This window comes from Tiliqua scincoides, chromosome 4 (assembly GCF_035046505.1).
Source record: "Tiliqua scincoides isolate rTilSci1 chromosome 4, rTilSci1.hap2, whole genome shotgun sequence".
Lineage (NCBI taxonomy): Eukaryota > Metazoa > Chordata > Lepidosauria > Squamata > Scincidae > Tiliqua > Tiliqua scincoides.
The window spans coordinates 72162520-72175836 of record NC_089824.1 but is presented as its reverse complement, the minus strand read 5'-3'; the positions used below and the strand labels follow the sequence as shown (position 1 = coordinate 72175836).

General features: G+C 42.0%; 1 protein-coding gene across 4 annotated transcripts in view; it reads right to left on the bottom strand.

Annotated features, from left to right (window-relative positions):
* RIPOR2 (RHO family interacting cell polarization regulator 2) overlaps positions 1–13317 on the bottom strand; it is a 131565-nt gene that overhangs the window by 11328 nt on the left and 106920 nt on the right. For 3 of the 4 annotated variants that reach the window (XM_066623690.1, XM_066623691.1, XM_066623689.1), the window contains exons 13-18: positions 11537–12220; positions 7782–7966; positions 6442–6610; positions 5186–5321; positions 2477–2638; positions 155–313 (exon numbers count right to left, since the gene is read on the bottom strand). In XM_066623690.1, coding sequence (XP_066479787.1) covers positions 155–313; positions 2477–2638; positions 5186–5321; positions 6442–6610; positions 7782–7966; positions 11537–12220 — 1495 coding nt within the window. The remainder of the gene's footprint in view (positions 1–154; positions 314–2476; positions 2639–5185; positions 5322–6441; positions 6611–7781; positions 7967–11536; positions 12221–13317) is intronic. The other variant, XM_066623692.1, reaches the window with a different exon arrangement.

Genomic DNA, 13317 nt, shown 5'->3' with positions numbered 1-13317 from the left:
TACATTTTAGCTCATCGAAGCAACACTATCATGTACCTGACTCTGAACATAAAACAGTTTCCTAGATTGATTTGAGCAAATGGAATTCTTTCATGTCCTGCCTAAAAATGTTGAGGATATTTTTCACAATGAAAAACCATTCTGCCTTCCTTACCTTCTCTTGCAAGCTCAAGCAAATGATTCCCCAGGTCACTAATGTTTTTGCTGGCAAAATAGTTGTAGTACTGAAAAACTGTTATGACTTCCAAGGATAGACTGGAAGAGAGGACAGGTTCTGCCCGGTCCAAGATATAAGACAGCAGGTTTCTAAACACTGTACAACAAACAAAAGAACTTTGTTAATTCCACATTTGTAAGAGCAAAGTAAAATTACTCAAAGCATTGCATAGGATGGGTAGGCCCAATCCTAAACCCTAATGGTGCCCAGAGGAACAGCAGTACTAAAATGGCTGCCGTTGCATCCTATGGGGTCAGGGCATCTTTTGGAGTAGGAGTCTCCTTGGGGTAAGGGAATATTTGCTCCCTTAACCTTGGTAGAACACAGCTGGCGGCAATGGGTCTCCTTGGAGCTGCACTAGCTATTTAGTTGACTCAGAACCAAGGAGGCATGTGTCAGGTTTTCCAGCCAAGGAGGGGGCACAGGATTCAGCAGTAGAGTCTGCCACCCCCCCACCCCACTCCTCCCTTGCCTGCCCTCTCCCTGCCCAGTTCTGCCCCTCCCCGCCTCCCCCTGCCCCAAAAAGCCTCCCCGCCAGTTGGCAGGAGGACTTACCAAAGAAGTAGCTCCAGCATTGTCTTGGTGCTGAGACTCAGCGCAGACTGGCGCTGGACTCAGTACTGGCCCAGTGGGCTTACCACCAGCATAGGAGTGCCTATGGCACTTTTGTGATGGTGGTTGCTAGAGCAGTGTAATTTGTGTTAACTTTTAGAAAGAGGAGAGTGCTCTAAAATGTCATTAAAAATGCAAATCTAATGGGACTTAGTTCAAGGTAGACATGTAAAGGATTGTACAGTTACTAGAACATCAAATAACTTATTCAGTTATATGCATGTAACAGCAAGATTACACAAATGAAAGTTTGGCTACCAGCCCCCTTGGGTATGTAGAACTGCCTGGGTACAACTCTTTCAATATTAGCCTTTGTACTTAAAAAGTTACAACCTTTAGGCACAATCTTGGATAGCACCGATGTAGGTGCAATGCAGCCCTGAAGTAAGGGAACAAGCATTCCAATACCTTGAAGAGGCCCCTGTGAGTGCTCCCTCATGTCAGGATGCAGCGCACTCCCCATTGGCCTGGTTGCATCGATGCTGGAAAGTTGGACAGGATTGGGCCCTGGGTTAATCAGTCAGAAGAATCAATTAAAAAAATAGGTCATCCTGACTGAAGGCCCAAACCTGTGCCCTCACAGTGCCATAAAGTGCATTTATGGCTCCAAGAGGAGAGCCAGCGCTGAGAGGTTGACGCCAGAGGAGGGCCCATGGTAAGGTGCATCGCCAGGTGGCAGTGCAGGGCTTCTGGGCAGGAGGGGAGGTGTTCTAGGGCGGAGGGAGAAGGAGCTGGAACTGGTAAAGCCCTTGTCCTCCAGCCTATGCTAGCAAAATAGCCAGTGCAGACTGGAGGAGACTCATTGCGACCCCTGTGCCCTCACTCAGGGGAAGGGGATGAAAGTCTCTTCCCCCCCCCCCCCCGAGGGGACTTCTGATGGCCTTGGCAATGCAAATGGATGCAGTGGTAGCTGTTTTGGCGCTGCTGTACCCTGTGGAGCTGCTGGCTTCAGGATTGGGCTGTAATTGGGCAATACATTTAAAAATATTTTTAATACGAGTGCTTATAATAATTGTGGCTAGCAGGCATGAAGAGCCACACCTAGTTCACCCTCCTGCTAGAAACAATTCTTCTTCTTCTGCAATATATACATACATAATCTGAAAACTGATGAAAGTTCTATTTATTTTCTTTCTAAATAATTGTTTTACTCATACATAAATTTAATTACTGAAATAATGGCTTATTAAAATGCATGCAATAACTTGCCTAAAGACTTTTCAAAATCTGGTGACAGTCTTGCTATTTAGATTTCAAGCTTTGTTAGATATTGGTGGGGTTTGGAGAGAACAGGGAATCCAAAATGTCAATTCACCTAACCGTGTCTAAAAAAATTCATTTCAATTATATAGCTTTTCTCATCATTGCCATGATTGCAATTAAACGATATTTGCATATTTTAATATACTGTATTAAGCGCCACATGTTTTGTATTTGGAAAATATGACCAAATAGTCCAGAGTAAAAATATCAGTGAACAGTTTTAAACTAGTTCCCAGGTTATTTCTGCTGAGGACATACATGATATAACCAACAGTGATTGTGCTTTTTGCTGCAGGATACTGTGTCTTAAAGGCACCATCTGTCACAGAGGTTACATAGAAACTCTCTATGCTGTTAAGAGGAAGCACATTAGGAGAACTGCACCTGTTTCTGTGAGGCCTGGACACTCCTCATTCATGGCTGCAGCAAAGGAGACTTCCAGTTGCTTAATCATCTTGTCCGCAGATGTGTGATACACCCCAGAAGAACTGGTACATTTATTCCAGAACAGCAGAAGAGAGGTCCTTTTCTGAAATTCTGGGATTGCTGAAGGGGAAGGAAATCATGAATGAGCTTAGCATTATTTTAATACCAGGAAGAAAACATTAGGGATAGATAAATAATAATAATAATAATAAACTTTATTTATATCCCGCCCTTCTCCCTAAAGGGACCCTAAATATTGTAATTACTACTTAGAAATGTTTGGCAAAGTCGCCTTTCTGAAGGAAAGTGGGAAGAAAATGTGAGTTTTAAGGAGTTATTTTTTGTCTGATACATGAAAACCCAAACAGTAAACAAACACAGATTTCTTCAGGCTGAAAAGAATAACAACAGTTCATTTCACACTTTGGGTATGATCCGGTCAACTTTTGTCCAACTAATTTCTATGGGAGACAGATAAGTATGTGCTTATCTCTTCAACTGAAATAAAAAGACTCTAAAACTTAAGTATGGCTAGCGTGTGCCAAAAATACATTGCAATAGGCATCTACTTCTACCCAGGGCTAAAACAGTTGTGCTCACTGAGAATGTGCTTCTTCTACCAAAGAAGACAGCTAGTATTTTTATTTTCCTGAGCATTTTTATGATGATTTTTTTTGTTGCTGCTCTTGATGAGCTATTGAACTAGATTTATTATTGTGATTTTTGTTGACTGAATTTAGATTTTATTATTAGCTCTTAATGACCTAGTCTTGAGTGCTCACTATATGGCAAGCTATAAATGTTTTAAATCCATCAAATAAATAAAATTAGAAATAGATGAGCTTATAGCAGCACACTTCTAGGCGTGTCTGTTCAGAAGTAATCCTCATTGAGTTAAATGAGACTTGTTCTCAGGTAAGTGTCCAAAAATGTTATCATTTTAATATGTAAAACAGGTTAGTCTGATGTTATTATAAGGATGAAGGAAATTCATAGGCCAATTTAACACTGCCTAGAAGGTCTTGGAAGGCAACTCTCCTGTCTGACCTCACCTACAACCATCCTGAAACAGATCATGAGCCATACTAGCTATCTTCTCAAATGCTGCCAATCTGTTTTCCCTTTAACACTGTGCTGTCATAAGAAAGCTGAAATGGAACAAATGAAGAAGCCAAAACAAACTTATGTCAAAGTTATGTTAGAGAACTGAAACTAGATCTTATTTCTGTCACAGAGCAAGTCTATGCATGCTTACTCAAGTGCATTCAGTGAGACTGAACTCCAAAGAAAATATGCATAGGATTGCAGCCTCAAAGCACTACATTCAGTATTTGTCTGCAAACACTAAGGCAGTGGTTCCCAAACCACTGGGACTTACCTGGGTCACGGCATCCCCACAGCCTCTTCTAGGAGCAGCAAGGTGCTGCGCTGCCATCTTGGATCTTGTAATATTCCATGAGATCCAAGATGGAAGTATGTGGGGGAACAGGTAGGAGGAGCCACTGGGGACATCCTGTGCCTCTGTGAGTGTGTTGCAACCCTCTAAGGCAGGGGTGCCCAAACCCCGGCCCTGGGGCCACTTGCGGCCCTTGAGGACTCCCAATGCGGCCCTCAGGGACACCCCAGTCTCCGATGAGCCTATGGCCCTCTGGAAACTTGCTGGAGCCCGGACTGGCCCAACGCAACTGCTCTCGGTGTGAGGGCGACTGACCTCTCGCGTTAGCTGTGGGATGAGGGCTCCCTCCACTGCTTGCTTTTTCACATCTGTGATGCAGCAAAGGAAAGGCTGACCTTGCTTTGTGCAGGGCCTTTTATAGGCCTTGAGCTATTGCAGGACCTGTGTCTCAGTATCCCCAGGGGGCTGGGGATAAGAATAGGCCCTCAGTTTGGCTGTACTTGTCGTAAGAGGTGACTAAACAGCCACTGGGTAGATGGGACTCGATAGCCTGGGAAGGCAGCTCATCTGAGAGAAGGAAAACTCTGATCCCAAACCTCCACTGCCTTGTGGCTACATCCAGTTATGGAAAAGGCTTCAGGAGTCAACCTCGAGGCAAAATCCGGAGCTGGAGTCCCTGAGGCAGTTCATGGCTGAACACAGTCATGTTCTGGCAACTCCTGCGACGCCGCTGGAACCAACCATATTGGCCTCTGCCTTTCCATTGGACCATTTCAGCAATGTGGAGAGGGGGGATTTGCTGCATGGGTAACAGTCTATCCTCCATATCTACTTTACCCAGGCTTCGCGCACTGGAGAGGACACTCTGTTCCAGAACCACTATTCAGAGCGCGATACCATAGTCTTCCGAGACTGAAAGATGCCAACACACATTGCAAGACCTTCATTCATTCATATAAGTTCATCTTTAATATATTAATTTATGTAAAATTATGTAAATTTATTCAAATTTTAAATGTAAATTCTTTTTCCCCCCGGCCCCTGACATAGTGTCCGAGAGATGATGTGGCCCTCCTGCCGAAAACTTTGGACACCCCTGCACGCTTTGGGAACCCCTGCCCTAAAGCTAGAGTCCTAAACACACTTACTAGGGAATAACCCCGACTGAACATACTGGGATTTACTTCTGAGTAAACTTGCATAGAGTTGTGCTGCAAATAATGTTTTAGGAATATTTAAATATACATCCATCTTTTCTAGTGATTTCTTACCTTCGCTGATAGGTCTAAAGTTCCCCATGTTCTCATTGCTGATTTCTGCAAGATTCTCAATCACTTGAATCTGCTGGGACAGCTTATCGAGCAGGGCTCTGGTTACAAATGGAGTTTTGCTGGAGAACACAATTTGCTACAACAAAAATGAAGAAGAAGCCATATTATGAATAATTGAATTCCCTAAATTGTAATTAATTTTGGCAGAAATTGACTAATGCAGAACAATATTAATTGCACTTAAGTTCCACTGAAATCATGCATGTTCACCATGTACTATGTTAGCCTTCACTAACTCCAATTAAATGCCGCGCGATTTATGCCGAATGTTTTTGGGATCAGGGTCCATTATTTATTTATTTTAAAAAATTATACCCCGCCTTTCTTCTGCTGAAAGCAGATGCCCAAGCCGGCTTCCAATGTATAGATTAAAAAAGAAAAAAAATACAATATACAATTGAGTAAAAAACAGAAAATACAGCAATAGAAAAAGGAAATACAATGGGGGGGAACACCAATTGGAGGAGGGCAAAAATATTCAAGGAATTGCTATAGAGGCAAAGGAGGCAGACATCCCAAAGCAAAATGAAACAAAAATGTTTTATTATTAGTTTGCTACAATTACAGACATATACACTATTCAGGGCCAAATCCTATCCAATTTTCCAGTGTCGGTGCAGCCATGCCAATGAGCATGCACTGCATCTTGTGGTGGGGCAGCAGTCACAGAGGTCTCCTTAAGATATGGGAACATTTGTTGCACTGCAGCTGCACCGGTGCTGGAAAATTGGATAATTGTTCTATTCACAGCAGGAGCAAGCCACCCTTCCTTTGTTGTGCCTTTTGCCACTATTTCTGCACTGATCTTTGTACTTGATTCATGAGTACCGAAAAGCAGATGAAGATCAGCACCCAACAAGACACAAGCTGCTTTGTAAATTAATCAGACCACTCATTCATCTACCCCAACATTGTCTGACTGGCAGCAGTTCTCCAGCATATCAGGTAGAGGTCTTCCCAATCACCTGCTACCTTGCTTTAATTGATCTTTTAATTGGTGATGCCATGGATTGAACCTGAGACCTTGTGCATAGAAAGCATGTGATCTACCACTGAGCCATTAGGTCAGTGTCCAACACTAAAAAATAAGAACTAAAATGTGACAAAGGACAATAGCGTGGATGGAGCAGGCCAGGCACTAACACGTCTCCCAACAATCATCTTTTTAAAACCACAACCCTGTATAAAAGAGGTACCTGAACAAGCTGTGTGCAGCACTGTAAGTGCTTGACTATGGTGATGTCAAGACTGTCATTTCCTGTGGTCAATGGAAGAGGGCTTCCAGCAACACTGGTACCAACTCCTGTGTCTTCCGTCAGTGCTTCACTGGGATGCCCTCTGGCTTCTGGGTGTTCTGACCTGTAACTGTTCATGCCGGGAGGTAAGTGAACAATTTCATTTTCTTTTTATGTACGCTCGACATGACTTACTCCATGCAAAAGAGGAACTGCTGAAAGTACCGATCTGCAACCAAACAGCCCTTGGTGGGCCAGAAACCTTTTAATAAATACATCATATCTCAAATTGGCACTGGCACACAGTAGCAAGTGCCAAATAAGTGTCCACGTTTAAAGGATATATTACTTCCACAGTGGTCTACTTGTTTCCCTGGAACAATGCCTCTTTTGTGAAGAGCACTTGCTATGAAGTCTTTGAAACCAGCCTTCATTAGATCTTTTTTTTTTAAAAACTCACACATGCATGCACACACACAAACCCTGGTTTGCCTGACAACATGCTTTGCCAAGCTGTTCTGTGGATGTAACTGAAATATAGATTTGTGGTTTTCAAAGTTATACAATTACAACCTAATCTGTCAGTGCTTTACTGGCACTTGATTCACTGCTGGCCAAGGAATAAAGAGGAGAAGCTGTTGAAGCAGAAGACATTATGATTTCGTCTGGTGTTTCAGGTGCAAAACTCAAATGTAGCTTTACCATTTATTTTATTTACAGAGTAATGCAAATTTCACTGTTTAAATAATTGTTTCAGTGTTTCCCAGTGAAATATGGATGACAGAGATTTAAGAGCAGGTCAAGTTGACGTCAAAAGCATGTCAAGTTGTGTCCACTGATGTTACCAAATAATAGGGTTGTGCATTGCAAATCGGCTCCTTCTGTGTCCTGCCCATTTGGGGGTGTTGTTGACAGGCTGCTCCACAACTGGTGCATGCTAGAGGTGTCATCGTAGGTGCTATTATGTGGCTGGCAGAGTTGCACTTTTGAAGCTCTTCTTTGGCCCACCCTCTTTTTGGTAGACTAGTAGTTAAGACTACTTAACAGACTACAGTTAAGCCAGTGCAGCTAGTTGATGGTTTGATCTGAGTATAGGATTGCTCAGGTGAATATTTAGTCAGTGTTATTAGTTCTGACAACTTTGCTTGCAGGGCACTATAGCAATTTGCTGATCTATAACCACCTCTAATGTTAAAGTCACCTTTCTTGAATTATGAGAGCGTACCAGGATTCTCACCTCAACTAAAAGGACGAGTGTCGGAGCTTAATCTGAAAATAATGCAGAATATTGACATTCTTACCTGTTTTTCTCAGTGTCGGTGTCTGAGAATACTGAGTCTACACCTTGACCACCATTGCAAAGTTCATCAGTAGCACCATCATCCTCATCAAAGTCAGAGGTGTTCAGGAAATCAAAGCTTTCTAAAGCACTCTCCACTGTTAGACTAAAACTGGATGACCTGCTGTGGTTTATTGCTGGTCTGCACTGCATTGCCAAAAGAAAAACAAATTCATAAGAACCATGAATAGTTTTAACCACGGTGTTTGGGGGCTTTTCAACCAACTTATACTGGGTGTTTCATATTCTTTTCAAATTTTCATAAGAAACAGGTGGGCAATTGGATTGAATTAGCTACATTTGCCTGCACAGTATTATAACTTGCATGCAAATTTATTTTTTCCAGATTTGTCTTTTTATGCATTGCAACAGGCATCAGAAAAAATTGCTTAGTGGTGGGCCAGAGGGATGTAGATGCAGTGAAGCTGGAGAGACTTAGAATTGAATACAAGTATGGGCGCAATCCTAACCCCTTATGTCAGTGCTTTCCAGCACTGACATAAGGGCAATGCAGCTCTGAGGTAAGGGAACAAACTTTCCCTGACTTTGAGGAGGCCTCCGTGAGTGACATCCAACTGCAGGATGCAGCACATGTCCCATTGGCACCGCTATGCCAGTGCTGGAAAGCACTGACAAAAGGGGTTAGGATTGCACCCTATGTCTGTTAATTCAGAAGTCCTGGTTAGAGAAAGTCTCACCTATTAGCCTCATCTAATTTTTAATGCATTCCAAAAAAAAACAAAACCCCAAAACTGTGGTTACTTCAGTTTACTTTGTTTAGTTTTGGGTGGCACTGGCAGGTTTTGGAGTTGAGTTGCTTAGGCTCTCATAGGATTTCTGACAACTGTAATACTGTACTCCATTCCAGATCTCCATATGCACCTGAAATTCCTGTGTTGAACAGCCTTCTCTATCCACTGCAATGGAAAGGGTAGCTCAATATGCTTATCCATGCTTGAGTGCCGAACTGTCCCTTCTGTTGAGATGCCTTTGTAAGTGGGGAAACTTATTTGTCTGCAATCGTTCAATTTCGTTTCTGAGATCATTTCACCGAGAACTATGCTTTAATAATAACAAAGCAGCAATTCATAGGATTTTCCTGGAACTACCAGACTTTGCAGTAACTGCCTTTTCCACAGTTTATGAAATGATCTGCAAATTTATAAGCTGTTTGGAAGTAGGAGTACCAACCAATAAAAGGGCTTTTAGTCACATGTCGTTTGGAAAAGAATTACAATTAATGTTATATCAATATAAGATATACAGGCCCCCCTACCCGTATCAGGAGGGGTTTAGTTCTGGCCCCCATGGCAGATATGGAAACCAGGACACGGGGGAACCCTGAGTAACTAGCAGCCCTGCCCCCTCCCATGCCTATTATCTTCATTTTCCTTTAGAAGGACTTGAAGCACAGATGTTTCTTTCTCAACAAAGCAACGTTCTTGCTTCGCTGAAGAATGCAACGTACAGGCAGCCAGCCTACATGCTAGAGCAGGGGTGCCCAAACCCCGGCCCTGGGGCCACTTGCGGCCCTCAAGGACTCCCAACGTGGCCCTCAGGGAGCTCCCAGTCTCCACTGAGCCTCTGGCCCTCCGGAGATTGGTTGGAGCCCACAATGGCCAGACGCAACTGCTCTCAGTGCGAGGGCGACTGTTTGACCTTTAAGTGAACTGTGGGATGAGGGCTCCCTCCACTGCTTGTTGTTTTACGTCTGTAATGCAGTAGCAGCAGCAAAGGAAAGGCCAGCCTTGCTTTGTGCAGGGCCTTTTATAGGACTTGAGCTATTGCAAGACCTTCATTCATTCATAGAAGTTCATCTTTAATATATTCATTCATGTAAACTTATGTAAATTTATTCAAATTTTAAATGTAAATTAATTCTTTTTTCCCCCCAGCCCCCAACACAGTGTCAGAGAGACAATGTGGCCCTCCTGCCAAAAATTTTGGACACTCCTGTGCTAGAGGGAGGAGACTAACCGAACGTTAACAGGAAGCAGGACAATTCAGTTAATCTCTCTCTAGCATGCAGGCTGGGTGCCTGCGTATCATACCTAGGGGGCATACAGCACAATCTTGTGCATGTCAACTCAGAAGTAAGTGCCACTGAGTTCAGTGGGTGTGTAGGATTGTAACCATAGTGTACACTAATTGTTAACAACACTATATGAACTCCTTCATTTGGAACAGGCCCAAATAAGATCAAATTTAAATTTTCATATTTTAAATTGATAATTAAGTATTGAGTTCTGATGATGACGAACATTTAAATACTGCTTTTCAACAAAAACAGTACAGTATATAAAAAAGCACCTATTTCCTTTCACTGGTATGGAAAGAAAGTTAGGGTGTAATCCTAACTGTGAACTTTTAGTTGAAAAGCAGTATATAAATACTGTTAATAATCCTCACCAACTTTCCAACACTGGCATAGCTGTGCCAGTGGGGCATGTGCTACATCCTGCAGTTGGGGGACAGTCATGGAGGCTTCCTCAAGGTAAGGCAAAGTTTGCTCCCTTACCTCGGAGTTGCATTGTCCTTATGTCAATGCTTGAAAGTTGGTTAGGATTGTGGCCTCATTTATGGCTACGCACCACTGAAATTGATGAGACAAATTAATCATAACTAAAGTAAGTCCCATTAATTTTCGTGTGACTAAATGCAATCCTAGGCATGTCTAATCATAAGTATCACACAAGCGTGCATAGGATTGTGGCTTTAGTCATGGCTTTCTTTGAAAAGATAATTGCGAAGAAATATCAAATAACAAAATAACAAATAACAAAATAACAAATATCAAAAAATAAATAACAAAAAATGGGAATCACAAAGCCAGTATATGCAATGTATTTTTCAAAATATAATTCAAATACTCTCACTGATTGAACAACAAAACTATACATTTAACTGTAAACTGAAGAGTTATTAAAGCATCCAGTGGTCTTTAACAGGTTGTCAGTGCACTAGGCAAATTCTATTGAGGGTGTCTGCAAGAGTATGAATTTATTATCCCACATGGAGGAATGACCCAACCCAGAATGCCTAACTCATTTGATTTCAAGGAGTTTCCCTTTCATATTTGGTATTGCTGGAGTCCATAAGGTAACATGGGCCTTATAACAAGCTTCCTAGTTGTTTATTAGTAGAGAGATACCTAATAAGGCTCTTTATTCTAGGGCTCTCATATTGTTCTTAACTTTCCCACCACTTATTCTCATCTAAGGTTTACTTGCCGTGTGTTTTTTGTGTGTGTCAGAACTGAGTTGAGGCAGCACAATATGCTAGAAAGGGGGGTTTTTGGAAGAGGGGACCTTTTCCATTTGGAGCGAGCTTCCAAGGACACTGGAACTTGAAAGACCTCGATTCCCACAAAGAGCAGCCATCAGAAGATTGGTTTGATTACTTTACAGCAGGAAGTATGGTTGACCCTTCCCACAGGTGGCCTGCCGGTCTTTGGATATTCACTGTGACCCACGTGATCATTCATGTTGGGTGTAGGAAGATCTTTCTCCCATTGCAAACATAATGAGAGCACAATCCTATGCATGTCTACTCAGAAGTAAGTCCCATTATAGTCAATGGATATTAGTCCCAGGTAAGTATGGATAGGACTGCAGCCTGAGTTGTTTTAGATCTCTGAGGTCGGCTAATGAGAGTTATGCTGCATTACGTTAATCATAATGAATAAGTTTATGATTTCTTGTTTGAAGTTGAACTTACTTTTAAGATTTCATCCAGATGTGTTACTTCTTGATCTAAATCCTGAAATTCCTTAAACTGTTCTTTATGAGGCTCAAGTGCCAGAAGAAGCCCCTGAAATGCTTCTTCTAGGCTTCCATCTACACAAGATTTATAGCCTTCAGATTCACCACTTATTGACCCCTCACAATGAAATTTTTCAGGTGTTGCCGGGCCTTCTCCTGAAGTGAGTCTCTTGACCAACTGTTTAGTGATGTTGCCTTCAAAGGTATCCAGTTCCACAGGTTTGAGCTCTGACAACTCATCTGGGTCCTGCAGAATTGACACTGGGGCACTATTATCTAAGAACAGGCTATTGCTTCTGGGATCTGGAGACTTTCCGCAAACTTCAGAATCTACACTTGAAGTTTTCTTTTCCTTATAATCTGAGGCATGCTCTTGTTGCAATTTTAAATCTTTAGATTCAGTTGTGGAGTCCACAGATGAGCTTGTACTAATGTTGTCCAAGGTGTACGTTTTTGAGAACTTTTGCCCATTGCGGTCTGGGGACGTGATAGTGATTTCAGGATTCGAATTATCCATGGTGGAGGAGGAACTAGATGGTGGGGTGTAGTCTCCATTGCGAATATCACTGAAGCTGAATGATGTTGGTCTTTTCTCTTTATCTGTCATCCCATTCTCAAAGACATCATCAGGCAAAGTTGACTGCAAAGATAATACAGTGTGTTAAAGAGGAAAAGCAGGGGACCATTTCACATAGTACAAAACAAAACTAATTTTAAGCAGCTAAGAACAGAAAATAGAAGAAAGTTAAAGTCATTTGACTTTGGTGAAGTCAAGCCTCTCTGTAGTTGTGAAAGAAATTTGCCTTTTACTATACTGATATAAAATGGCATGAAAGAGGGAGGATATTTAAAGGTCCATACAAACCACAGGAAACTAGAAATACCAGAATGGGTCCAGAATCAGTATAGAAAAGTTTGAGGAAATCTTGGAAGTGGTGTCCCGAGAGAGGTACTACAAATTCATGCAAGGAACAAAAAGTTGAAAGGTCCTGTATTTTGCTGACCAGATTTTATTTACAAAAAAAATATGAGTGTGGAGCAGAGCGTAAGCCAGTGGAACATCAGGTGATGTTGCCACATAGGTGTGGCACCAGAAGTTGGCCAGATTTGGCACATGGCCAGTCTAGAGCTCACCTGGCCAGTAGCAGTGGTAAATCCCAGTACATCACTGAGAGATGATATGGGGGCCCTCAATGCAGAGCTTTGCCCTAGAGCCCCCAACAACCTGGCACCAGCACTGATGTCACAGGCAATAGAGCAAATGTTTAGAATCAAAAAGTTACAGAGTATCTTACTCTTTTGCTCAGTGTCTTTCACACTGAAGTAAGGCACATTTTCAAACTTAATAACACAGAGAAAACTGAACAGCCTTAAATTCCATTGAAATAAATGGGGCTTAAGTTGCAATTTGACTTTTTGATTTGCACCCATTTTATTGAATTTTATTTGCATCATTACTTTTCTCACACACACACACACACAAGTTCCCACTTAAATGTCCTTTCCATTTTGGGTGTAGATATATTGAAAACAATATTCAGGCAATAGGCCAACATAATCTAGTATTCTTAAAACTCTTTCAAATGATTTATATGTTTCCCTGAACTTAGCAATTAGCCTCTTGTCTAGAAAGAGTTTACAAAATTGAAGACAATACCATTTTTTGCTATACATCAGTACCTCTACACTGAGCCGACAACCATGACTCACGGCATTGTCTCAAGATGTGGTCAGCAA